At 42.3% G+C, this 25,003-nt stretch overlaps 1 protein-coding gene across 2 annotated transcripts in view; it reads right to left on the bottom strand.

Moving 5' to 3' along the window:
* Positions 1-25,003, bottom strand: part of lrp1ab (low density lipoprotein receptor-related protein 1Ab) — an 87,639-nt gene that overhangs the window by 25,842 nt on the left and 36,794 nt on the right. For both annotated transcript variants that reach the window (XM_032521656.1, XM_032521657.1), the window contains exons 7-41: positions 18,554-18,716; positions 17,932-18,154; positions 16,837-17,026; positions 16,586-16,729; positions 16,172-16,408; positions 15,813-15,993; positions 15,416-15,638; positions 15,047-15,236; positions 14,829-14,951; positions 14,387-14,527; positions 13,889-14,014; positions 13,143-13,259; positions 12,951-13,031; positions 12,678-12,845; positions 10,954-11,136; positions 10,323-10,520; positions 9,932-10,177; positions 8,661-8,858; positions 7,225-7,429; positions 6,973-7,137; positions 6,472-6,716; positions 5,534-5,665; positions 4,440-4,667; positions 4,135-4,309; positions 3,721-3,815; positions 3,446-3,595; positions 3,178-3,318; positions 2,825-2,953; positions 2,598-2,729; positions 2,373-2,507; positions 2,148-2,277; positions 1,891-2,017; positions 1,070-1,221; positions 775-899; positions 119-493 (exon numbers count right to left, since the gene is read on the bottom strand). In XM_032521656.1, coding sequence (XP_032377547.1) covers positions 119-493; positions 775-899; positions 1,070-1,221; positions 1,891-2,017; positions 2,148-2,277; positions 2,373-2,507; positions 2,598-2,729; positions 2,825-2,953; positions 3,178-3,318; positions 3,446-3,595; positions 3,721-3,815; positions 4,135-4,309; positions 4,440-4,667; positions 5,534-5,665; positions 6,472-6,716; positions 6,973-7,137; positions 7,225-7,429; positions 8,661-8,858; positions 9,932-10,177; positions 10,323-10,520; positions 10,954-11,136; positions 12,678-12,845; positions 12,951-13,031; positions 13,143-13,259; positions 13,889-14,014; positions 14,387-14,527; positions 14,829-14,951; positions 15,047-15,236; positions 15,416-15,638; positions 15,813-15,993; positions 16,172-16,408; positions 16,586-16,729; positions 16,837-17,026; positions 17,932-18,154; positions 18,554-18,716 — 5,973 coding nt within the window. The remainder of the gene's footprint in view (positions 1-118; positions 494-774; positions 900-1,069; positions 1,222-1,890; positions 2,018-2,147; positions 2,278-2,372; positions 2,508-2,597; positions 2,730-2,824; positions 2,954-3,177; positions 3,319-3,445; positions 3,596-3,720; positions 3,816-4,134; positions 4,310-4,439; positions 4,668-5,533; positions 5,666-6,471; positions 6,717-6,972; positions 7,138-7,224; positions 7,430-8,660; positions 8,859-9,931; positions 10,178-10,322; positions 10,521-10,953; positions 11,137-12,677; positions 12,846-12,950; positions 13,032-13,142; positions 13,260-13,888; positions 14,015-14,386; positions 14,528-14,828; positions 14,952-15,046; positions 15,237-15,415; positions 15,639-15,812; positions 15,994-16,171; positions 16,409-16,585; positions 16,730-16,836; positions 17,027-17,931; positions 18,155-18,553; positions 18,717-25,003) is intronic.

The raw sequence follows: 25,003 nt of genomic DNA, 5'->3' as shown, positions 1-25,003 counted from the left end.
GAATATATGTAGACAGACGTAGCGGAGGGAAAGGTTTAGGTGATAAGTGATGAAGAGTTTGTTAGTTTTTTGAAGTGTTAAAAAGAATGGCATATGTGATTGATGGGTCCATACTTACTGTCCACCACAATCTTGCGGTCTGTGCCATCATCGTTGATCTGCTGGATGTTGCCAAAGTGAATGTCGCTGAAGAAGATGCGGTTGGTTCCCTTCCCTCCACCGCCATGATAGTCATAGCTTAGGGCGATGACATTCTTCATGTGGTCAGGGTCCTCAAACGGCTTTATTGGCGCGTTGAGGTTCGTCTCATCAGACAGGTGGATGCTTTTCAGAATGGTACGCTCTGAGTACAACAGGTATCCGTCATAGTCGCGGCAACCGCGGTTGTTCTCTGCCAGCATGCCGTGCGCACAAGCGCAGGTGCGCTGTCCGTTGCCTCGGAAAAGACACAGCTGTTCACAGCCGCCGTTGTTGTCTTTGCAGATGTTGGTGCCTGGGGGAAGTGTGACACATTTATGAGGAGTGTTGTTAAAACAAATAGTGAGCCTTGTTAAAAACAATTTCAATTTCATCTATTCCTGGGGGGTGTGGAATAAGCTGGGTGGTAAAGGTTTTTATCATTGTGTGTGTGAGGGCTTGTTTTTGTATACATGTGAGGACAAACAGAAGGCAGAACAATGTTCTTGTGAGGACACTTTTTACAGACCTCATAGCAAAAAAGCCGATTTTTGGGGTTTAAGTTTAGGAATGTGAGGGTTTTGTGTGTGTTCCTACCTTGCTGCCTGGCCCTGTTGAAAACCTTGATGTCTTTCAGCTGTACACCAATGCCAGTCCTGAGCTGCACAGCATCTGTAGCGTTGTCTTTACTGCCTCTCTTAATGGAGCCATTGGCATGAGTCCTAAACAAAAGACAGCACAACTGTGAGTCAATTAACAACACAATACAATATGAAATCTTCCACATGGCTTAAAAACTGTCACGCATTAAAGCGTATGGCTAGATAATAAGAGCACTAGAAAAATGTGGTTCAATGGTTGATTCAACACATTAATTAATCTCTGAACTGACCTGTCACTCCAATAGATGAATTCCTCAAAAACAGACACAGCAAACATGTCCATGTTGTTGTTGGCCAGCACCAGCTCTCGGTTCTCTCCAGTCTCAAGGTTGATACGCTCAATCTTGTCTGTCCTGGCATCACACCAATACAGCATACCCCCCTGCAGACAAAAATTAGAAATAAAATAGTGTTGATTATTTAAGGAATGTCACATTTTCAAAAATGAACATAAGAAGAGTATTAGGAAGGCTTGATTGCTGGTACTGTTCATAAGCCTAATAAATCATTCTAATGCCCCTTAAGCTTATACCCTCCAGCACATAATGCTATAATACGTAATACTGAATGATTTTTATGTGTGATTTTAGGCAACCACCATTGGCAAAAATTGGATTTTGTGGCAGCTCTAAAACTAAATTATAACCAAATAATCTTAAATATATTATTAAACTACTCATAGTTAAATATATATTATTAGGCCAAATATATCTTTCAGATAAAGTTATATGGGGAACTGATAGAATGTACACAGAATAAACAACTATTTTGAGCCTACTATATTGACTTGTGGATACATAAAGAGTTAAAGTTAATTACATATTACAATTCAATTCATGAAATCACAGGGCATATAATGCACCACTACTATAATCTAATCATTAAGAATTATAGATAATTCTCGTTGCATTAAAGAATTGCTGACCAATGGTCCAGTCTTTGGTAAAATGACAATATATTTAATCCAACTAGAAAGGAAGATACTGTCATTAATAATGACAAATGTATTTAAGAAGGTCTTAGGAGCTATGATGTCAGCTGTGGTCCACACCTCGTAGTCGATGGAGATTCCATTGGGCCAACTGATGCTCACATTGACCAGGACCAATCTCTGGGAGCCATCCAACCTAGATCGCTCAATACGTGGATACTGACCCCACTCAGTCCAGAACAGATACCTGCACGGAGAGACACACCGACAAGATTTAAAAGTGCATTTTTGGGGATATTTCAAAATTTAGTAGCACATTTGAAACTACATTGCAAGTACCTGACGGCAACAGTTTTACTGAAGGCAGGAAGACTTACCCTTTAACTGGATGGACAGTAATGGCTCTGGGCTTGTCCAAGCCCTGGGAAATGACTACATAGCGGAAGGAGCCATTCAGCCTGGCTACTTCGATCACGTCAAAGCCCTGGTCCGTCCAGTAAATATTTCCTATAGAAAAACAGGGATGAAAATCAGCTATGTGGTCCTTTGTGAAATATGTATAACTGAATTAAAATAGGATATGAAATTTGTTATAACTAGACCTGCTATCCAGTCGACTGTGATGCCCTCAACCCTGCCAATGCCATTGGTGACCACATCTTCTCTCCATGTCTGATCTCTCTTAGCCCTGCTGATTGTGCTCAGGCCCATGTCCACCCAATATATGGTGTCATTCTCTGAAAATGAAGAAGTCTTTTGTGTCATCCTGTAAATACTTACTTCACTGAGAGCTCATCCAGTTACTAATGTCCCTCTGTGTTACTCACCAGCGTGGAAGTCGATTCCGACAGCCAGAGATGTGCCAGACACTGGCACCAAGGCGTCAGATTTGTCTGCCGGGTCAAGTGGAATTCCTCTGATTCCCTCATGAACAGAGTAAAGCAGGAAAGAGCCCATGCCTGCTCAGAGACAATACAATACGTGTTTTGTTTTAGAACAACCTGCATTTTCACTGTACTGTATGTGTGACTGTAGCTGTGACGCAGTGTTTTACCTTCACAGGACTGCTGTCCTGTCTTGAGGCTGTATCCAGCTGTGCACATGCAGGCCCTGGATGTTGGTGAGGTGGGCAGACAGAGCTGGGAGCAGTCTCCATTGTTGTTACTGCATAGGTTGATACCCGCTAAAAGAAAAGGAGGTGATCACTTAAGCTGAAGAAAAGTATTTTTCTTTTCTAGTTTTACACTAACTTTTTACTTTTCTTACATTTGCTTCAAAACATGACAATCAAGTTATTTTAATCTAAATAATCTTACCATCTTTTCCAAATTATGTAGGGTTACTTTTTGACTCATTACTGACATAAACCACAAGCAGTAATGTATAGTTTCCGGTGATCTTTCTTACCTTTCTGCACATCCTCATCATAGATCCTCATGTGCATCATAGGGGAGGTGTTGTTCCGCAAAACCTTCCAGTTTCCTCCATCTTTCTTGTCACATGTTCCTATCTGGTCAGTTCCCTGGTCTGCCCACCACATCTTGTCTCCTACAGTGAGTGAAATTGTTTCATATATTTGTATGTTATCCTTTTAACATGGGCAGTAATATTATGTAACTATCAACATCAGAAAGATTGAAAAAAAGAGAAGAAACATTTAAAAGTATCATCTTACCCATAATAGCCAGGGCGGTAGCCTTAGTAAGTTTGCCTTTTACACCTTCCAGGATCTCAAGTTTACTTCCATCCATCTGACAGCGGTTAATGGTGCCGTTTCCTGAGCTGATCCAGTACAGCTGCTCTTTTTCATAGTCGATAGAGAGGCCTAAGTGGAAAGAATAATGATGGTATTATACACATACATCTCCAATATGGTTAATTTGTGCTTTCAACCTGTAGAGTTTAATAGAGATCCAGTATTATTTTGCAGTATGAAGTTCATCTGCTCACCTACTGGTCCTTTTTGATCAGTGAAAAGTATGGTGCTGTTGCTACCATCCATGTTAGCCATGCTTATGTTGTCACCGTCAGTCCAGTACAGCTTCCTGAAGAGGGATATTAGTGTTATGAGACATGAAGAGGGGCTGAAATCTCTTTTCTGGAGCAGAGCATTGCTCTACCAATGAAGCATCACAGTAGGAGACACAACAGGAACATCACATGAGGAAAATCTAGTAGGCCAGCGGAAAAGAGTCAGCAAGGGAACTACAGCTGTTCCCTAAAAACCTTCACCAAATTTGTTGTTGTTGAAAATCATATTGGCAGCAAATGCTCTTGAATTTATTAAGTGAAATGGAAAACTGAAAAAGAGCATCAGAAAGAGAATTCACAACTCGATCTGAACTAACTGGCGACAACCCTCACCCCAGTAGAGGATGCACCACCAGGCAGTGGGGCTTGTCTAAACCCTGGATAACAGCATTCTTGAAAGATCCATCCAGTCTGGCCACATTAATCTGCTTCTTATTGGCATCATAGCTGGTCCAGAAGAGGTTTCTGGACACCCAGTCTACTGCCAGGCCATGAGCGTTAGGAAGGTCTGGGGAAATGGAAAAGGTTAGGGTTTAATCTAATTTTTGGACAGATACAGAAAGGTTTAAGTGTAAACTGGAATTAAAACAAAGAATTAAAAACATTGGAATGACAGATATTGCTGTAATCTCTCTCACCAGCAGACACAACAGTTTCCACCCCTGTGCCGTTAATGAAGGCTCTCTTGATTGTCTGCGTTCGAACATCTGACCAGTAGATGCGATGCTCCACGGCGTCATAGTCCACCACTGTCACGTTGTCTATGTCTGGCACGGTGAAGGAGATGATGTAGTTGTAGTAGGGGTTGTCAATGTCTACACCCCGGATCTCGATTTGACGAGCATATAGAAGGAACTTGCGGGATTCTGGGAATAAGAAAAAAACATATACATACATACACATAAACAAATATATAATAAGTTAGGTAACTTTTCTAATTGCTTAACTCTAGACATTATCAGGTTTTATATGATCACAAGATCCAATCTATATTCTTATAAGCTCATTGTGATTAAAGGTTTAGTTAAGTTTAGGCTTCTTCTCACTGCACTAGCCACAAAATAAAAGGGTAGAGTAAGCTGGATCCCAGGAGACAGAAGCTCAAGAGGGTCAAACTGACCAGTCAGTAACATGTTGCCCTTGTCGAGGCTTGTTCCTGAGAGATGGGAGGTTGAGTAACAAATGACTCCCTCGCAGCCAAAAATTCATGCAGCTTTAACTCTGTTTAATTGGTGAATGTGTCAGAGAAACTTTTGGCTGAGACTCTCCTTAGCTCCACAAATATTCCTGCATTAATGGAGAATGCATCAGACACCCTCTAATCCAATTATCCTTAAATCTACACTGATGAGATGAGGATTGTTTTGTAGAATGCTTAACAATTACAGGAACACACAGGCACACAGATTCCCACAGCTACGCCTCAAAACCATCATGAAAGCTACTAATAAAATCACACAGCAATAAATGAAGACTTTTATATGAAATTAAATGGAAATGAGTGAAGAATGCCACGTGACACAAAAAGAGAAAAAGTAATTAGGTATTCTGTCATAAGAGACAACAGCTAATGACGTTGATGTCACGTATGGGAGCTGAGTGCACCGTAGCAGTCATGACTGTTCTTGGAAAAGATTCCTGCAAACAAGGAGCCTGTTTCTTGATGACATGGATTGAATATGTTGTGTGAGCACACAGGTCTGTAGGTGTTTGTAACAGCATCTGTCCTTACCTTTGCAGGTGCATTTGTCAGGCTGCAGCTTCATGAGGTGAGGGCAGGCACAGGAAAAGGTCTGGTTAAAGTTAATGAGACAAAGGTGGGAGCAAGGGCCTTTACCATCAATGGTGGCACATGGGTTAGGAGCTGAAAGAAAGAAACAGAGGAAGTGTTGAAAGAGAGAAAGACACCCAAAAAGACAGACAGGAGGTATTTCCCTGAAGGCCCGTCCTATGTTCTATAGATTGCTGTGTATATATTTTCATATTTAATGTGTGAAAATACTTCCAGAGTATCACAGGCATGCGTGTAATGGACATCTCCATCAATGGACCCCCAAGGAAAGTGAGGGTGCAGGAAAAGACCATCTTGTTGCCTCGTCACTGTCACAGGCATTGGTTGCAGCTGTCAATCAACAATTCTGTGAGATCTCTCTTTTCATGCCTCCAACTACCGGATCTAGTGCCTCTCTGCAGCCCGCACACCCTTGGGATCCCATAGCCACTGGCTACTAAACATCACATTCAATGTGACAAAATAACTGCAAATCTTTTTGTCATTTTGTCAAATCATGTGGGCCTGTGAGATCAACACATGACATTTAAGTTGTAGGAGGAGGGTTTTATTTCCTACCCAGCCGGTGGGAAATGCCAAACAGTGAGGTGACTTTTTGATCAACGGGGCAGCAGGGGGTGCTCAAATTGCTGCCGGTGTGAGAAGACAACACGTCTCACAGCTCTGAAAGGTCAGCGGTCTTTGGAGAATAGGAGTCGTGAATCAATGTGTTCAACAATGAACTGTGAGTCCCCATTCTCTTTTGAGTTAAATGCCCAACTCAGTCAGTTGCACTGACAGGCCGGGGTGAATTTGAGATATGGAAGCTTTCTCTCTTTCTGTGAGTGTGTATTTCTCTTTGAAAGTTGAAATACATATGTATGTGGCGTGCAACCTACCCTGGGGCTGCCTGGATGGGTGATAGACCTGGAGGTCAAAGGGCTGTGTGTTGGTACGCTGGACTACTGTGACATTGTGTCCTGTCCATTTGTTGGCTTTGGCCAGAGTGTTAGTCCTCCAGTCAGTCCAGTAGACCTCGCCTCCATACATGGTGACAGCAAATGGGTGGGACAAATACTCATGACCCCGCAACACTTCAATCAGCCCAGAACCGTCGTACTTAGCAGAGTAGATAGCATCTGACCTGGAGGAGGATTAAGGCAGGGATGTATACTTTACATAATATGTGCATTAGCATAAATGTATGTATGTTGCTCATGTTACTAGATGAGCCTGTACTTTGTATGTCATTTTACATAAGCAAAGCACATCTGCATGTTTATTAAAAAATGAATCATGGCAAGCAAAAACAACTGAGCAAGTGGGTGATGTAATGAGTGAGTGGGTGGATGCAGTGCAATAAGAACACTGTATATTTAGAGACTAGTGAAAAATGCTACCTGGCATCAATCCAGACGATGCGTCTTTCCATGTAGTCCACAGTGAGTCCGTTGGGCCAGCCACCACTGCCCGTTTCCCTGTGGATAGTGCGTCTGCCTTCACCACTCATGGATGCTGCCTCAATCCTGGGCAGATTGGCATCCCAGTCTGTCCAAAATAAAATACTGCCAACAGAAAATAAATCAATTCTATTGTCCATTTTCTAAAAAGGTTGATTGCAGATTTAGAATCACAAGATCTATGTTTCTTACCCATCACGGGGGTCTAGGGCAATGGCCCTTGGGTGCTCCACCTCCCCAGCCAGAAGGGTGGTTCTCATTGTCCCATCCAGTTTGGCCACCTCTATCTGGTCCAGATTGCTCTCCACCCAGTAGATGTTCCCGGCTATCCAGTCTACAGCCAGGCCCTCTGGAGTAGCCAGTCCATACTGGATCACCACCTCAAAACTGGTCAGGGCTGAATGTGACACCCCAAAAAAAAAAAAAGTTTTGTTTTTTAGTTATTTATCATGCATTTAAAAACTGAATAGCAAGCTGAAAAAGGGACCTATTTCATAGCATTTTACTGTTAGTGGGGATTTTAAGTAGAAAAACAGCAGTTGTAAATCAACTAATTTAGTATAGTATCTTGGCTTATGTTACTTTGACTGACAAGAGCAACTGTCCAGTCAGCACAAATCATCGCTAAATAAAAGAAAAAAATCTGCCAAACAATAACTTGTTTAGAATTCTTATGGAATCTTTCAGTGAATAGCACACATTGCTGCTGTGTCTGTCAGTGAGGCTCTGAACAGCACTATCTTTCCCACCTCTAAGAACAAACATCAACACCAGATCCCCGAATTCTTTTAGTCTTTCCCAGAAACAACGGGCTCTCATGCAGACTAAGTGCAAACCAAAATCTGTGATTATCTCTGGCTAGGACGATGAGACAAGTTCTTCACAAGGCCTTCCTGTAGTAATTAGAGGGAGAGGGATACGCCTTCTTTACAGTTTGCTTAAAGGAATGCTGGAGTTTCTGTGTGTATGTGTGGGTAGATGGGGTCTTTGTTAAGCTGGGTGCACTACACAGAGAATGCTAACAACTTCAGAGATTCTGAAATGGACTCAACAAGCAGCAGGAGCTGATCTGTGTTAGTCACAATGTCAATGCTCAGGAGTCCTGTTTGACTGGTTACGTTAGAGGGCTGGGAACTGGAACTGCAGTGTGTTGTGCCTCCAACGTTACATCAGTGTTTTGGCTGCAGTCACGCACATCGAGTACTGAGACAAATGGGAAGAGACAAAGCTTTCCATGTGCCCCTTAAGTGCTGGGCTGGGAACACAACCTTGATTGGCAAGGAGACCCGGGGTTTTGGAGCAAGAAAAGGCCGACCATGACCTGGCCATTTATTCAGGGTCACAGACTGCCACTGCTGACCTCTTTTTAAGAAACTTCTTTTTGAATTTGGCTCTAAGAAATTACAGAGTTCTCAGTAGAAGTTAATTTCAGTAAATGCTCAGTCAAAAGCAAAAAAGGATTTGCTACCTCAGAAGGAACAATCCACATTACTATTTTTATGATACTGAAGAATAAACATATTACTATGTAAACTAGACCGTTCTAAGTGGCTATTCATTCAACCCCCCAATCTACCTTTCTGCAAAACCTAAAATGCTCGAAAGCTGTAGCTAACTGGCTGTCTCACCTCCATTATCAGACAGTTTCCCACGATAGATCTTGTCCTCTACAACATCAGTCCAGTACAGGGTGCTCTGGTTGAGGTGAAAGTCCAAGGCAATGGTGTTCCTCAAGCCAGGAACCAGCACATTGAACTCCCCCTTGTGAAGCTCAATCCTTCTGATCTCATGGCGGTTGGAGAAGATGATAAAAGGCTTGAAGGGATCTAAAAGCAAAGAAGTTGTACAAGGAAAAGTGTTAGTCTCTTAATACAGTAAATCTCAAGTCAAAGTCCAGATGCACAAAACCCCTTGATGGCCTTGGATCAAATCCTGCCACAGCTGTCTCTGCAATGTCTCCCACTCCATCTGTCTCTTTCAAACATCTGAATAACTGAAGGGGTTTGCAGCTCAATTCTGGAAACAAAACACCATTATGCATTAAATACACACACACGCACGCGCACACACACGCGCACACACACACACACACACACACACACACACACACACACACACACACACACACACACACACACACACACACACACACACACACACACACACACACACACACACACACACACACACACACACACACACACACACACACACACACACACACTACAGTATATACAGTACACACACAGTAGATTCAGTATTGTAGAGCCTCTTCAGCTCAAGACAAATACTTTTGCTCTCAATATGAAACCAAAAATAAATTCTAGAGTTAGGAAGAGTTAAAGTGCTCATATTATGCTCATTTTCAGGTTTATAATTGTATTTGGAGATTGTACCAGAAAAGGTTTATTTGGTTTAATTTTCAGAAAACACCATATATTTCTTGTACTGCACATCGCTGCAGCTCCTCTTTTCACCCTATGTGTTGAGCTCTCTGTTTTAGCTACCGAGTGAGGCATCTCATTGGAACATCTTTGTTGGGAGTTGCACATGCGCAGTAAGTACTGCTAGCTTGTCAGTTGCTGAGCATGAGGGAGTGCCACACTTTCAGCTGGGTGAGCATTACAACACGTGTTACAAAGTGACGCACATTTGTCACGGAAGTAAACGCTGAACTACAATAATAAATAATAAACAACAATGGAGCAGTTTGTGAACAGTGTTTTCTGTTGGAGATGCTAAGTCGCTTTGGGGTGGACTTTGGATTTTTACACTTTGTAAACCTATAATGTGCACAAAAAAAATATATAACACAACAAAAGAAAGGGAAAAAGCCCAAAAAGCATAATATAAGCACTTTAATAAAGTCTTTACGGCAAAAGGCCCTATTTTTTCTCACCAGTGCTTTTGCAGCTCTCCATGTCAGACTCCAGCTCCCAACCTTCGTAGCAGGAGCACTTGACGCTGGATTTCTCCTGCTCGCACTTCTGGCTACACTTGAGGTGTTTGGCGCAGAAGCTCTGGATCTGGCAGGTCTTGTTATCGGCTCCCAGCTCCATGCCCAGGGGACATGAGCACATGAAGCCCTCCCCTGGAATAATGCTGCAGTTATGGCTGCAGCCACCATTGTCCAATGAACACAAGTCTGCAGGCAACAAACAGATGAAAGAGTTGAAATAAATCCAAGACCGGAGAGTTGTATGTTCTATTTGTGGTGTTCTAAACAACAAAAGAACCATGTACCGAACACATTTTTATGTTGAAGTTTATGTGTATAAGGATTGTTTTACCACAAAGTTTCTCGTCAGAACCATCCGGACAATCGTCAGTGCCATCACACAGCTTCTCAGCAGGCAGACAGATGGAGTCGTTGGTAGCACACATGTGGTGAGACAACTTGCACACCAACGCCTCGCAGTTGTCCTCATCCGAGTTGTCCTCACAGTCACTGTCGCCATCACACACCCAAGCTTTGCTGATGCAGCGAGCTGTCAGGACCAAAAATTATCTATTTTAAGCTTGTGTTGTTTTAAACAAACAAGGTTTTTAAAGTTTGTTGTTTTTTTAAGTTCCAGGGCTTGGTCCCACCAGCATTTATTCCAAAGATATATTTCCAATTATATTACTTTTTTTGATGTGAACATGAAAATATGAGTAATTGACCAACTGAAAATCCTCTTGACAGTCCTGACTTTTGAGAGAATGGAGGAAGCCTGTAACGTCCAATTTTACATTATACATAAAAACTAATAACAGATGTGCGTAACAGATGCACAAATTCATTTTCCACTTCCAGTTTCTGGTGTGACCAGGCACTTAACCTTTAATGTATTTGTCTTCATCTGTCAGAGAATAAAACCTAACCTGTACTAACACAACAACATTGCAAAAGGTTCATCGCCCAACTAAAAGCCTCCTCACCAGAATCCCTGCAGCTGAACTTGACTGCTGGGTCACACATGTGGGTCACTCCCTCACAGTTGTTCTCATCACTCAGGTCCATACAGTCTGTGTCCCCGTCACAGCGCCAGCGCTTGGGAATGCAAAGGCCGTCCATCCGACACTGGAACTCGTCGACATGGCAGCCCCCCGGAGGACGGGTAGCTGGCGAGAAAACAGCAAGAAAAGTGTGATGGTTAGCCAACAAAAAAGATGGAGTGTACAGTTAAAGTCAATGTCAAAGAAGCAATAAAATACCAGTAGAAGTCAGCAAATGAAAAATAACTAGACTGGAATCACAACCAGCAAACAGCAATCACACAACTACAAACACTTGGCCAAAAACAGAGAGAACAAAGAATAAGCCATTTAGTCATTAATTAATTTGTGGGTATGCTGGGACACTGGGTTAACAACCTGACACTGAGCCAAGTCAAACAACAGTGACACACACAGCTCACTGACTGATGTCACGTGCACATGAAAGACACCAGTGGGAAGGTGGCACAATAACATCCCCTCATGGCAAAGGTCAGTTCTTGGCACGGCTAAAGGAGGAAATGGGCCAGGGACCTTTCAACACAGGACAACAATATACAGGAGGGGAAGGTGTAGAGTTGGGCAATATAACAATATTATATCAATATAATGATATGAGACTAGATATCGTCTTAGATTGTGGACATCATCTTTTCCTGGTTTTAAAGGCTGCAGTACAGTACAGTTTTGTAATTTTGTACACTTACCAGACTGTTGTAACAGTTCTATTATTAGCCTTTACCCACTTAGTCACTGAATCCACATTACTGGTGATTATTTATCAAAAATCTCATTGTGTAAATATTTTGTAAAAGCACCAACAGTCAACCCTACAATATCGTTGCAGTATCGATATTAAGGTATTTGGTCAAAAATACCGTGATAATTGATTTTCTCTATATTGCCCAGCCCTAGGAAGATGATAGTCTTGCTTTTTTATTACAGCTAATGACTACCAGACGCCAGACCAAAAGAGGCCACAAACACCCAGAACACAGCCAGAAACAAACACCCAGAACACAGATTGCTCATTAGACCAACAGGTCATGCTGGGCCTCCTTTTTTGCATGCTGAGACTTGATGGCAGTTGGCTGCATATCTTTCACACACGCACACGCAAACACACACACAATCTCTCTCTCTACAGGAGTGAATGTTCAGGCAGCGGTTTCCCACTGTGCTATGACGCTGCCTCAGTCATTGTTACAAAGAGGGATTAACCAGCAAAACTCAATGTTCCAGTGTTCCAATGTTGGATTGTATCAGCCAAGCGTGGCAACCAGCTATTTTAAACTTTAAACATGTAAATCAATATCAGTGCAGCAGAGTCAAAACATCTGAGCAATTTTCACAAGACCATGAAAGAATTTAATTGTTATCCAACCACAAAACATAATCACATCCTGAAGAGAGCAACAGAGAGGATTTGCCGTGACTGATAAGCACAGGCCAGAGGGCAGGCATGGGCATGCAGCACAGAAGCTATGAAACGGGGAGGAGGACGACCTCTTTACAACTGCAAACAGCAACATGTAAACACAGGGAAATATATTCAATGATGAGAGCTTGACTCAAGTACAGCTGGAAAAAGCACAAACAATGAAGCAAAATAAAACAATTCTTAGAGCAGCGCTATTTCAGTTTGCTACAAAGTAATTGTCCCTCACCCTGGTTGGTACAGTTGGCATGAGTCTCATCACTGTAGTCTCCACAGTCATTGTCGCCGTCACAGGTCCAGTATTCTGGGATGCATCGGCCACTGTTACATTTGAACTGGACACTGGAGCAGGAATGGCTGCAGCCTGCTTCATCACTGTTATCCCCACAATCATTGTCTGTACATGAGCACATAAAAGATTTTATTTTCAGTTCATTGTTATTATGGATTGTTTTCACATGCAGCTTCACAGAAGGTGAAGAAAGTCTAAGAAGATGCTTACCGTTGTCACAGCGCCAATTGATGTTGATGCAGCGGCCATTAGCGCAGGTGAACTGAGTCAGAGGAAAGCAGGTTGGGTAGGCTAAAGAGGGGTCAGAAGAGCAAATGTAAAAAAATAAGAAGAATATTTGTCATCTCAAACTAACCCTTTTCAAGAAAAAGCAACTATATAAAGGTGCAAGTTGTGACTCACCACAGGAGTCTGGTTCATCTGAGCGGTCTCCACAGTCGTCATCCAGGTCACAAGTCCAAGAGAGGGGGATGCAGCGCCCACTGGCACAAGGGAACTGGTTCGGTGGGCATGTGCGAGCTGGCAGGGGAACAAGGTACAAAACAGGTAAGTGCTGTAAAAAAGTCCCTCTCAAAATATCCCTGACTCAACATTTAAGCTCGCAAGACTCATCACCGTTCAATAAGATATTGACAACCTGATTTCCCATATTTTATTACTAGAAAAAGAAAAGTTGCCCCCCAAAAATACCCTCACTCTATCTTAATTAAGTTTAAGACAATTTGTTATCTAAATTTTTGAGACAACAAAACGGCTCTTATAAAAGCAACAAACGCTGTTAGGACAATCGCAGCCCATTATCATTGATGCTGTAAATCGATACTTCTGGACTGTTTGTAAATTCATGCTGGCATCCACCGCACAAATTGTAACTGAATTGATTTAAAACGAACAGATACCAATATGTCTGTTTTAGTTGCAACTGGACTGTCTGCCAAAAGTTTTGTTAGTCCGGTATTTCTCAATTATCACTTTCATTTTCTCTCTTTACCTCAACATGGATAATCTCACTAATATCATTTTTAACTAACTATTAATAAAGTAAAAACTGTGCTGCAGATCACAAAAATGATTGCCAAATCAAACCAAAAACTGAATGAAAAACTGTAATGCTTTCTAAGTACAAAGCTGTCCATGTTTGTATGTACCAGAGCAGGTGGTGTTGGATTCATCTTCATCATTGCCACAGTCATTGTCGCCATCACATAGCCATCGCAGGGGGATACAACGGTTGTTCTGGCATTTGAATCGGTCCGCTGGGCAGGTGTGCTGATCTGAGGGAAGAAAACAAAACTTTTCTTACTTTCTTTTTTTCTTAACACCAAGCTATCCAATTTGTCAATGCTTTCTGTTTGATATACAGCATGCCCTCATAATCTTCTCACCCTTAAAATACGTCACTTTAAATTAAGTTAAAAAAAAAAAGAACATCAAAAACAAGTATGAGTCCATGGTTCTCACAATCACTTAATGAGGAAAAAGCTTGCCAGTGAAATTACAGTCACATTACGGTGCATGGAAAGAGACAGTCTTGGAAATTAGTAGTTTGTACTCTGTTGGTTCGCATTAGCCAATACCCTTAAACAGAAATGTAATGTTTATCTATGTGTTGCTGTGTAACCATGACAATGACGTGGCAGACTTACGGCAGAGCTCTGGGGCCTCATCACTGTTGTCCAGACAATCGTTGTCCCCGTCACACTTCCAGCGCTCTTGGATGCAGCGGTTGTTCTTGCAAGCAAATTCCCCGGGCTGGCACTGGGGCGGCGGCACGTAGGAGGGGTTGGCTGGAGATGCGATCAGGGGTAGGAGGAAAAACAGATGGGCCATTCAGACATGAGCCAAGCACCAAAACAAAGCATTTTATTGCCTGGGTCAGCTCTCTTAAAAGTTAAAAAAAAATATTAGTGGAGATTGCTTTAAAACTTCTCTCCAGATTTGGCAAAGACGGAGTATAGAATAGCTTGCAAATGAAAAGTACAGCCTAGAATTCTTTAACAGCTTGAACTCCTGCTGAGTAATCAATTTTCCTTAACCTCCCACATTGATCTTTGGTGAAACCTTTCTACTGGCAAAGCTGCTAAGTACCTTTGCAGGTGACATTATCAACATCCAGGATTTGATCGTCGGCACAGCCACAGGACCTGCTGTCAGGAATAACAAGGCACAGACTGCTACATCCACCATTGTTAACTCGACATGCATTAGAGCCTACAGGAAAAGAAAAACAAAGAAGACAAGGGGAATATTTAATTTAGTTATTAGCAAGTTATGAAGTGAAATGAATGAGTAGAAGGGAGATTTACCTTGCTGCTGGTGTGCATCATACACTCTGATCTCAAAAATGGGTGGCCTCTCGTTGCGGAGTAGGGTGACTGTCTTCGTGACCTGATCCAGTTTGTAGATGCTGCCACCACGGTACTCATTCCAAAAAAGAAATTGTTTGTAATGACATAAGCCGAAGGCGTGGTTAAGCTCCTGCCCCTCATACACCACCTGATATATCAGGAAAATGATAGAGGTTAGATTTCCAAATGTTACCTGCTTTTCAACAATAATTATCCTAAAGTAGCTTGTTGTTTTAAATAATGTGGAGTAGTATATGTAGTATATATTTTATCATTGTGTATCATCAATACACCACAGTTCAAATATGTTCCCAGAGCATTTCCAACCTTTCGTTCAGTGGTGTTGAGGTAAACCAACTCAATACGATCGTAGTAAGCATCCACCCAGTACAGGATGCCCTGGGGAATGTCCAGACTCAAGCCGTTAGGCCACAGCACTGTCTTGCTGGTCAGGAAAACCTGGTGATGGGAACCATCCATCCAAGCTTTCTTGATCTTCCCTCTGTTGCTCTCTGTGGGGTCCTCCTCCCAGTCAGTCCAGTACATCCATCTGGGAGATGAGAAGAGGTATAACCATGTTCAAAAGCTGTGTGAGACAAGACATTTCTGCCAAATTTGTGGCTTTTTAGTTACAATATAATTTACATTATAACTGGGTTAACAACTTCAACATAGCATTTATGGGGAAGGAAAAACCATGAAAATAACAATACCCTCCCCTCACCCATGCTGGGGGTCCACAACAATTGCACGAGGGTGGCTCATCTTGCCCTCAATGAGAGTCTTGCGGGTCTGAGAAGCCTTCTCCAGCCTGGCAACGCTGATAGTCTTCTTAGGTCCATCATCTGTCCAGTAGAGATTACCTCCCATCCAGTCTACTGCTATCCCCTCTACTGTGTGAATACCTGAGATAAGCAAAGTAAGCCGGTGTGAAAAAGAACCAATTAGGTTGCCAATACATGATGAATAAAGTGAAAATGATACAGAATAACCTGAATTATTGTCCTCCCTAAATTCCAGAATTTGATTAAAGAGTAGAAATAGTTCCTAGAATCCTGTGCAAAGCTGTGATTTTATTCTTACCTTCCTTTAGTATGGTGTCTCTCTCTGTGCCATCTATCTTCTGTCGGCCAATAATGTAGCTGGTGGCATCAGCAAAGTAGATGAATTCACTAGCGGCGTGGAAATCCAGAGCTCGGGGGTTCATTAGGTTCTCAATTGGAATCATGTACTCATCAGGCACTTTAGCGTTCATGTCCATGCCCCGGATGATACCAGGACGACCCTTACCGTACACCAAGAAGAGTTCATGGTCTGGTTCTGCAAAGGAAGATGAAGAAGGAAATAAAACATTCTCAATGAATTAACTGTCATCACTTCTGCCAGCAATTGTTTAACCACCCTTACCTCAATGCCATCATCAATCATCACTGGTGAAACTAATGGGAAGCTTCTCATTTTGTCAAATTAAATGTTTCCCTCAGTCCTAATACTCACTCTTGCAGGACTTTCCATCGCTGCCTAGGCTGAAACCAGAGCGACAGCGGCACGTTCGAGTCTTGTGGCTGTTGCTCAGCAGACAGATGTCAGAGCAACCTCCAGCCTTCCCAAACTGATCCAGGGTACATGCATGACTGCGCACTAAGCCAGGAAGGAGGGACATGAAAACAACAGTCATGCAATGGCAACTGTTATTAATGGACATGGACCAGTTAGCACTCAAGCTTAGTGCCTTCTTGAATGTGTACCTTGAGGTTGGCGCCTCTGGTGGTACACGTGCAGTGCGGCTCCCCGGTCTACCCGCGTCACCACCTGGAAGTCAGAACTGTTGAAGCGGTTTACTCGGATCACACTGGTCTTGGGGTTGAGGTTGCCTTCGTCTGAGTTGGTGGCATACAGGTAGTTCTCAAATACAGTCAGTCCGTACAGGTGCTCAATCTGAAATACAGTGAAACAATAAAGCAGCAAAATAAAAAAAGTGTGCTACTAAGAATGCTGACTCTCAGTGAAACAGCTCATGGCCCATGACTTATGGCTTTTGTGATATTGTTTGTGTTCATATGTTTTACCTTGAATGCTGTCTGATAAAATCTGCATCATTAAAACTTTCCTAACAAAGTATTTATCTGCACAAAACATAGTTTTAACAAGTTTCTAAAAATGTGAAGAAATCTCTGACAGACAGAAACAGACATCTATAGTCTCAGACAGAGGCAGACAGAGATAATTAGAGAGAGTTTGTGTAAACTTGGCACAGGGGAGCACAATGGCTCCACTTCCAATCTGCTATTAAACAGATAGAGGTCTTACTTTCATAAGGGTCTATTCTGTGCAGCTCTCCTCTACTGTCAGAAAGATGTATAGTTTGGGATCATATTACCTCCCCCACCTCTCTCACACACACGCCACCACCATCACTGCTGTCCTGATTTCATTGAGACCGGTACTCACCGGTACAGGCTTCGATAGGGCCAGACTAATGTGTTTAGAGAGGCACTAGCCAGGAAAATCACACACTCTTTAAGTAATATCAATCAAGGCAATAAAAAGGATGTTTCTCCAAGAGAGACAGGATCTCTTTACAGGAGATACAGGAGATAACTGGAAAACAGTACTGCCTCTAAGGATGATGATATTAAATCAATGATGATACAGATTTGGAAAATAGATGTTTATGTTATCAAAAGGGAAGACTGAAAAGTCAAAAGGGACTCTGAGCTATTGCGGTTTGTTTTGAATGTTAAAAAGAGAGCTAAACAATCAGAAATATATATTTTTGCCTGCATCTCTGTGTATGTTAGAGTGTTTTTTGTGCACCCATCCAACCATCTTTCAAACCTCACCAGCAGGCCCTGGATGATTGTGTGTCGGTTCTTTCCCTCGTAGTCCACCACTTCGATGTAGTCCAGGTATGCGTCAGCCCAGTACACCAACCGGTTGACCAGGTCCAGTGTGATACCATGTGGGAAGACAATTTTGCTGTCCACCAGCTTAGTGCGGTTCTGACCATCCATATCACAGCGCTCCACCCTCGGCGTAGACCCATAGTCTGTGAAGAACACTTTGCTGTGGCAGAAGAAGAGAAGCATAAAAGAACGGAGGGGTTCAGTAATGGTGAGGTTACCGAAAAGGGAATTGTATTAACAAGACATATCTGCATTATTAACTATAATGATTTACAAATAATTTCCAGGAGAATAAAGATAGAGAAGTGACACTCAAGAAAAGGGAACAGCATCAGGCACTAGCTTGTCAGTATCAGGAACTTGAAAAAGTCAACATGCAAGTGTTTATGTAGTGCACAGGAATCAGTCTAGGTTTCCATCTGGAGGAAGTGCTTTAATTTTTGACCGTCTGCTTGGTCAGCACGTCGTCTGATCATAAGACAACATTTTCCTCTCAAGTGTTGCTAAAAGTGAACTGAGAGTACTTGTTAGGTCAAGAAGAGTGAAGGGAAGTACAGACCCCATGGCCGGGTCCAAGGCGATGCCTTTAGGGTTGTACAGCTCTTGGTCCAGCAGGGTCACACATGTTTGGCGGTTAATGTCACAGACAAACACCCGGTCATCCACGTCATCCACAAAGTAGAAGTTTCCGGTCAGCCAGTCGATAGCCATCTGCTCCACATCTGAGGGATGCAGAGGAGAGAATTTGAGAAAGGACAGAACCATTTAAAAAAATAAAAATAAAAAATAAATAAAAACAAAACAGAGTCTCTTGAGAGTACAGTCATTTACCAGCCTCATTTCAAAACCTCTCACTTTATGATGCCTCTCCTCCAAAGCACCCGCAATCTTAAAAAACAAAATCATGGCCCAGAATTAATAAGCTTCCTGTCATCTTCCTGCACTACTGGGTCCAACAGGTTGTCCATTACCAACACTCCACCTGTCTTTGATTAAGGCAAGCAGGAAATGGGGGTGGAAACACAAAAAGTGACAGATAAAGAGTGAGTGCACTTTCTAAGCTGAACTCTTTCAATGAACTTGAGCAACAACACTGTACTTATGTAAGAAGAGAAAGAGAGAGATGCTCAAGACTTTACTTTCAAATGTAATTGAGGATACAGAAGACCTACTGGATTATGAAATGCTATGCATAGCTGCGAGCAACCTCAGAAACTTTTCTCTGGAACTAAGAACCTTCTGAGGAACTACTTACATTTCAACAGCAGGGAACAGGGTCAGGAACCTTCAGGGTGGGATTTGCAGACATGACTGTCACTGATTGGTCAAACACATACAGCACCGATTTTGTTGGGATTGTTTTCAATTTCTTTTTCTTTTCTTCTTTTTTTTTTAAAGAAGATGAGCACAATGAACTGCTGGCTGCAGAGTGTGTTTACCTCTAAGACCTCCTGTCATGTTGCCTGTAATTTGCCTAATCTTCGATCCACAAGTTTTTAGACTGCGGTGAAAACATAGACAACAAGGGGCTAGAAAACATGCTAGTGACTTAAAAGACCACAGAACCTGATCTCCTAGAAAAAAAACGTTTCCACTGCAGTATCTTTCCCAGGTGAACAGGAACCACACCTGTGTTTCGAGAGGAAGAACTAGGCTAAAAAGGTAAGAATGGTCAAGCACAGACCCTGCAACAAATACCACTTGTGAACAGCGTAATTCACAAAATAAGGAAGTACTTCATGCTACTATCAATATTAGGACAAAAGCCTTCCAGACTAGTTTTCAAAAAGCTCAAGATAGATTTTAACAGCAAAAAACATGTAAGATTTTTACACAAGCCATGAAAAACAACTAAGATCCCAAGCAATTTAGTGTCTTGGTAAAGTGAGAATGCCGTAAATGATCCTTGGCATGAACTCCACATGTCTATGGAATCTACAGGAGGGATGAACACACTTCTTCTACAGATATACATTTTCTTGGTCTGAAGGCCATAACATTATTTACATCATTATTATAAGCATCACAACTTTCAGTGACCCATGGTGGCCTCTGCGTTCCGTTTTCCACTAAATTATTTTTTATTTTTATTTTGACACCCATCTGTACATGTTGGGCAGGAAATGAAAAAAAAACAGACAAGCAAAAGGTTTTGACACGGCAGCACAGAAACATGACACACAAAGGCATTTTAAGGATCAACTTAAAAATCGGTCAAAGTGACCCAAAATACTGTTGCAACACTTCTGACAAAGGAATGTGACATTCTGTAACCCCATTGCTTACTAAGCCAACCAAGAAAGAGGAAGCTTTGCAGACAGAAACCTTGATTTTAGATATACCCCCAACATTGGGGGGTATTGGGGTTAAAGTGTTAAGTTAGCACTGGAAACTTTCTCACTTTCTGAGAACCTCTGTCTTATGTGACTGGGTGCAGAAAACCCAAACCCCAGGGAGCCCCAGCTGTGGGTCTGTACAAACAGCCTTGTGTTTTAACAGCTGCCAACTCACTTCCTTTCAAAGCATAACACTGTATAAACATATACACAATCACACAGACGCACTACTTGCACATACACGTGTCTCTCCAGTTAATCCAAGGGACAACTTTGATGTTGGGGTACATGAGTGGGGTCTAACACCATTGACAGTGAGCATGCAGTCAACTAGTCCTAGGGAAATTGCCCTATCGTCCCAACAATGACAATCATGCTGCTCACAGACAGAGCCAAAGTAAGCTCCACAACAGAGCATACACACATCTGGGCCTAATGTAGAACCCTCCACCGCACCTAGCATACATACAGAGCTTCAAAAGACCTTCCCCACATGGGACTTACAGTATGCCTGTTGCTACAATATAAACAGAACTGAGGAGAAAAGAATGAGGTTGTGGTTGAGAAACTAAGACAGTTGGATACTGATGGTGAAATAAATCTACATGTCAGAACATTAAAAGTTCTGGTGCACCTCCAAGCTGGAAATACTCTGACAGTCAGCAAAGGCTGTTGCCATTTCACATCTAAAAAGGGGGGTAACTGTAAATACATGAGCTTGTAAAAAAATATATAGTCAAAAAGAACAGAAGGAGGGAGTAAAAGCCAGTCCAAGATGTTTGATAAATAAGGAGGGAAGGTTTGTCATGGAGTTGATAGGGGTTGGGATACTCCCATTGTTATCAGCTCTAAAACCATACTCCTTTAAAAGAAATCCAGCTGCAAGCGTGGCTGCACAAGGCATTGATTAGAATCACATACAGAGTAAAGGAGCCAGTTGTGCAACACAGTGACTATTGCATTGTGCAACAGCCTTTAACTGGTGGACCCCTTATCCAGAGAGCCACACAGTCTGTTGACGTCCTCACCCATTCAGCTTCTGGTAAGTGGAAAGTTTGCTTGGAAACTGAATGAACCCCCCCTTTCTCCTCATCCAACCACCCTGCCCTCACAACACCATTTCACTTCCTGCCCTTAACACCCACCAGCTCACACTACTCTGAGGAAAGGTTTCACAAACTGAGGGGGTCTTGCTGGCAACAACAAACATGCTTTCTGCCCAAATAGCAAAAGGTATTTACATACAGGGACACTGCCTATTTAGTTTTCAAACTAGTCACACACCAGCACCTAGGCTCAGAAATAGCACCACAAAATCTATTTGCATGCCAATGCAAGTATTCTTTTTTTTTTTACATTTTTGCAAAGCAGAAAAGAATTATCATCATCATGCTGCTTCCATAATCCTCCCGATACCAAAAGTATCCTATTAATCTGTGCAAAAAAACCTCTTTGACCTCTGAGAAGCACAGTTTTGGAGTTAAGCGATTATGATTTTCCATAAGGATCTGACATACAGTATGACCTCCAGTTAAGAGGCTATAATTCCTAACAGTTAAGCCATTGGCAAATCCCTGTCTGCTGCAAGTGAAAAAGAGAGGTTATTGGCTGGATAGGAAGACCTGATGACAGGCGTAATGTGACGTGATTGCACCCATGACAAAGACTTAGGAGAAGAAATTATGGGTAAAAAAAGAGGTCATACACATGTGCTCTTTGGATGGATGCAGGAGACAGGTGAGATAATGTAGTACATGAGACCCCTTTGTTTAAACTAGATGGACATTAATATATAGTAAAATAACAACTATCATGGCAATCTGACTTTTTGTAATGAGACAGGATGCCATAGATGATTTTTCCCCGTGAAACTTTATGTTTGAAATCAGATGTTGACACATAACAAGACCATCTGTGCACCAAATTATTCTAGAAAAAGACCTCAAGAACAAAGGCTAGGAAGAAGGAGGAAGGAAGTCTGAACGATGGGCAGAGGGACATGGGGAGAAGGGCTGGTCCCTGCTGTGGAGTTCTGCTCGGAGAGTGGAGAGGATGGGACGGGTAGGCTCTGCTCCTCTTTTATCTTCCCAGTCAGAGACTCACACAGGCAGACAGAGCAGGCCACATCTGGAACCCTTGTCTACTTATCTGCCCTGCTCTCTCAAGCTCCCAGAAGCTATAAATCACAATGTTTATGTAAACCCTGTACACCCACCCCCCCCGCCTTCATCTTTATCCTTCCACGGCCAGAGGTCTGCCCAACATACTTTTAGGAGTGCACCTGAGCCCTGCTCGTTATAAAATACTGAATAGAGCTGACAAAGAGCACATGCTAGCACCATTTGTATGATCAAAATTTGTTTTGAAAGAGCAAGTTCCCCTTCAACAAAAAAATAGGCAAATGGTTTAAAGGACACACAGGCGAAGCTTAGCTAACATTTTAAAGCAAACACTCACAAGGGAAACCATCCTGTATTTTCATCAAAAGGCCTTTTGACTGATCCACAAAATTAACGAAGGAGTTTTTGCTCTCTTATCGCAGCTAAAAAGCCCAGACTGATGCAACATAAAAATGTGGCGTCAGCCAAAGTGCAAAGAGAGCCTCTTGTCTGTTTGTCTGTTTGCTTCCTGAGGGACTGAGGACAGCCAAAACCCACCAACTGACATGACTGGAACCACACTGTCAGGGTTTTCCTTAGTGTGTTTTAGTAGAGGTGGGCCACCTTGCCTGAAATTAAGACCGCCTCCACTAACACATTTCCACACAGCAAAGGACATACATTTAATGAGTGGGGCTATTGTTTAGAGTCACAAGAGGAGATGCAACAAGATCTGGGTGGATTACCGCCACTGCTCAAAAATTTCCTGTGGCAAACCCGTTCGGTACATCACAGCAAAAATCCAGATCCACAGATAATGTTTCAGACACAGCTCAGTTCACTTTTATTTATATAGCACATTAAAAACAAATATAGTTGAACAAAGTGCTTAACAAGCCAACAAAAAAAACAAAGTAATATTATACACAAACAACACACAATACGAAATAACCACCAATAGAAAAAAGGTTAATTGAAAGCCAACAAATAATAGTGGGTCTTAAGCTATGACTCTGTCAACTATTCCAGAGGTTTGGAGCAGCCACGGCAAAGGCTTGGTCACCTTTATTTTTCCACCTGTATCTGGGCACATCAAGGAGCATCTGATTGGAAGAACCTCAGTGCTTTGACAGGTGTGAACATGTAAAATAAATAAATAAGAAGGCAACAATCCATTTAAAATCTTTAAAAAATGTAATACAGTTTTAAAATCTATCCTGAAACAGACAGTGGAGCGTGGCCAAAACTGGTGTAATGTGGTCACGCTTTTTGTCCCGGTTGAAAGTCAAGCTGCTGCGTTCTGGACTTACTGTAACTGACGCAGGGATTACTGATCCAATCCAACACAAAGAGTTACAGCAGTCTAAACGAGATGTAATAAATGCATGTATGACTCTTTCAAAGTCTTTGCGTAGCAGGTAGGGCTTGACCTTAGCCAAAAGTCTCGGCTGGAAGAAAGTGGTTTTAACAACCAAATTTCAAAATTACAAGCACAGGTCACTTTGCTCTTCTTATTTTGTGAGCGCTGCAGAGCCAGAGTTTCGCTTCGGGGATCAATAAAGTATTTCTGATTCGGATTCCTAAATTTAATAGATGGACAATAACCGGATTGTCTTATTCCAAACTGCAGAACATTAGAACCTAAATGCTGGTTTTACTAGCTTATTAAGTTAGGGCATCAAAGGAAGACAAAGATAAAATAAATAAATGTAAAAAAATAAGCCATCTAATTTTAATTTTAGATGCTTCCTCTTATTTACAGGTTGACTATGATGTACAAGGGTACAATGCAAGCAATACGTATTCTAAAAGGTGTACACAAGTGGGACAGGGCATAGACAGATCTACAGTATGTGTACAGTGACAGCCAAACAGTCAAATCTCAATTCATAAAAAGGTAATATGTCACTAAGTACTGAGTGCTGAGTGCTTGAGTCAAAGGTATTTGGGTTGATGTCTTTGTGTGTGTGTGCGCCACAGTTATGAGCGTGTTAAAGTGATATGAGACGGCTGGAGGAATGTAGGGGCTGTTCAGCCTGACATAACCCAATGATGGAATGTATACCGCGCCACCTGCACACGCACACGCACACACACGCACACACACACGCACACGCCACACACACACACACACTACTTTATCTCTCTCTCTCCCTCATTTTATTATTCCCTTGTCTCCTTTGCTTCCATCTTCAGGGTCCCCTCTATACTTCCACCCCTCGCCCCCATGTACCTCTCAGACCACTTAACAGAGCACTGGATAAAAAGCCACAGTGGCAAGTCAACACAATGAGGGCGAGATGGGATATATGCAACTCATGAGAGTGCAGTGAATCAACTAGAAAACCCCATTTTCTGGAGGTTGTGGTTCACTGAGTCTCTGAGCCTCGGGTCTGCCCCAGCTGACAGCAGTGACAGCAGTTGCAAGCCTCATTTAAAGTGGATACCAGTCAAGACACTTTAATCAGGTTGCAGGTTTTTCTCCACTGGTTTTCTTCACGTCTGCCATTCATGTCTGGGGATGATTCTCAAGGAAACGCTTTCTATACCTCCAAACTCATTCACACACACACA

This window comes from Etheostoma spectabile, chromosome 7 (assembly GCF_008692095.1).
Source record: "Etheostoma spectabile isolate EspeVRDwgs_2016 chromosome 7, UIUC_Espe_1.0, whole genome shotgun sequence".
Taxonomy (NCBI): domain Eukaryota; kingdom Metazoa; phylum Chordata; class Actinopteri; order Perciformes; family Percidae; genus Etheostoma; species Etheostoma spectabile.
The sequence above is the reverse complement of the archived record's forward strand: the minus strand, read 5'-3'. Positions and strand labels throughout refer to the sequence as shown.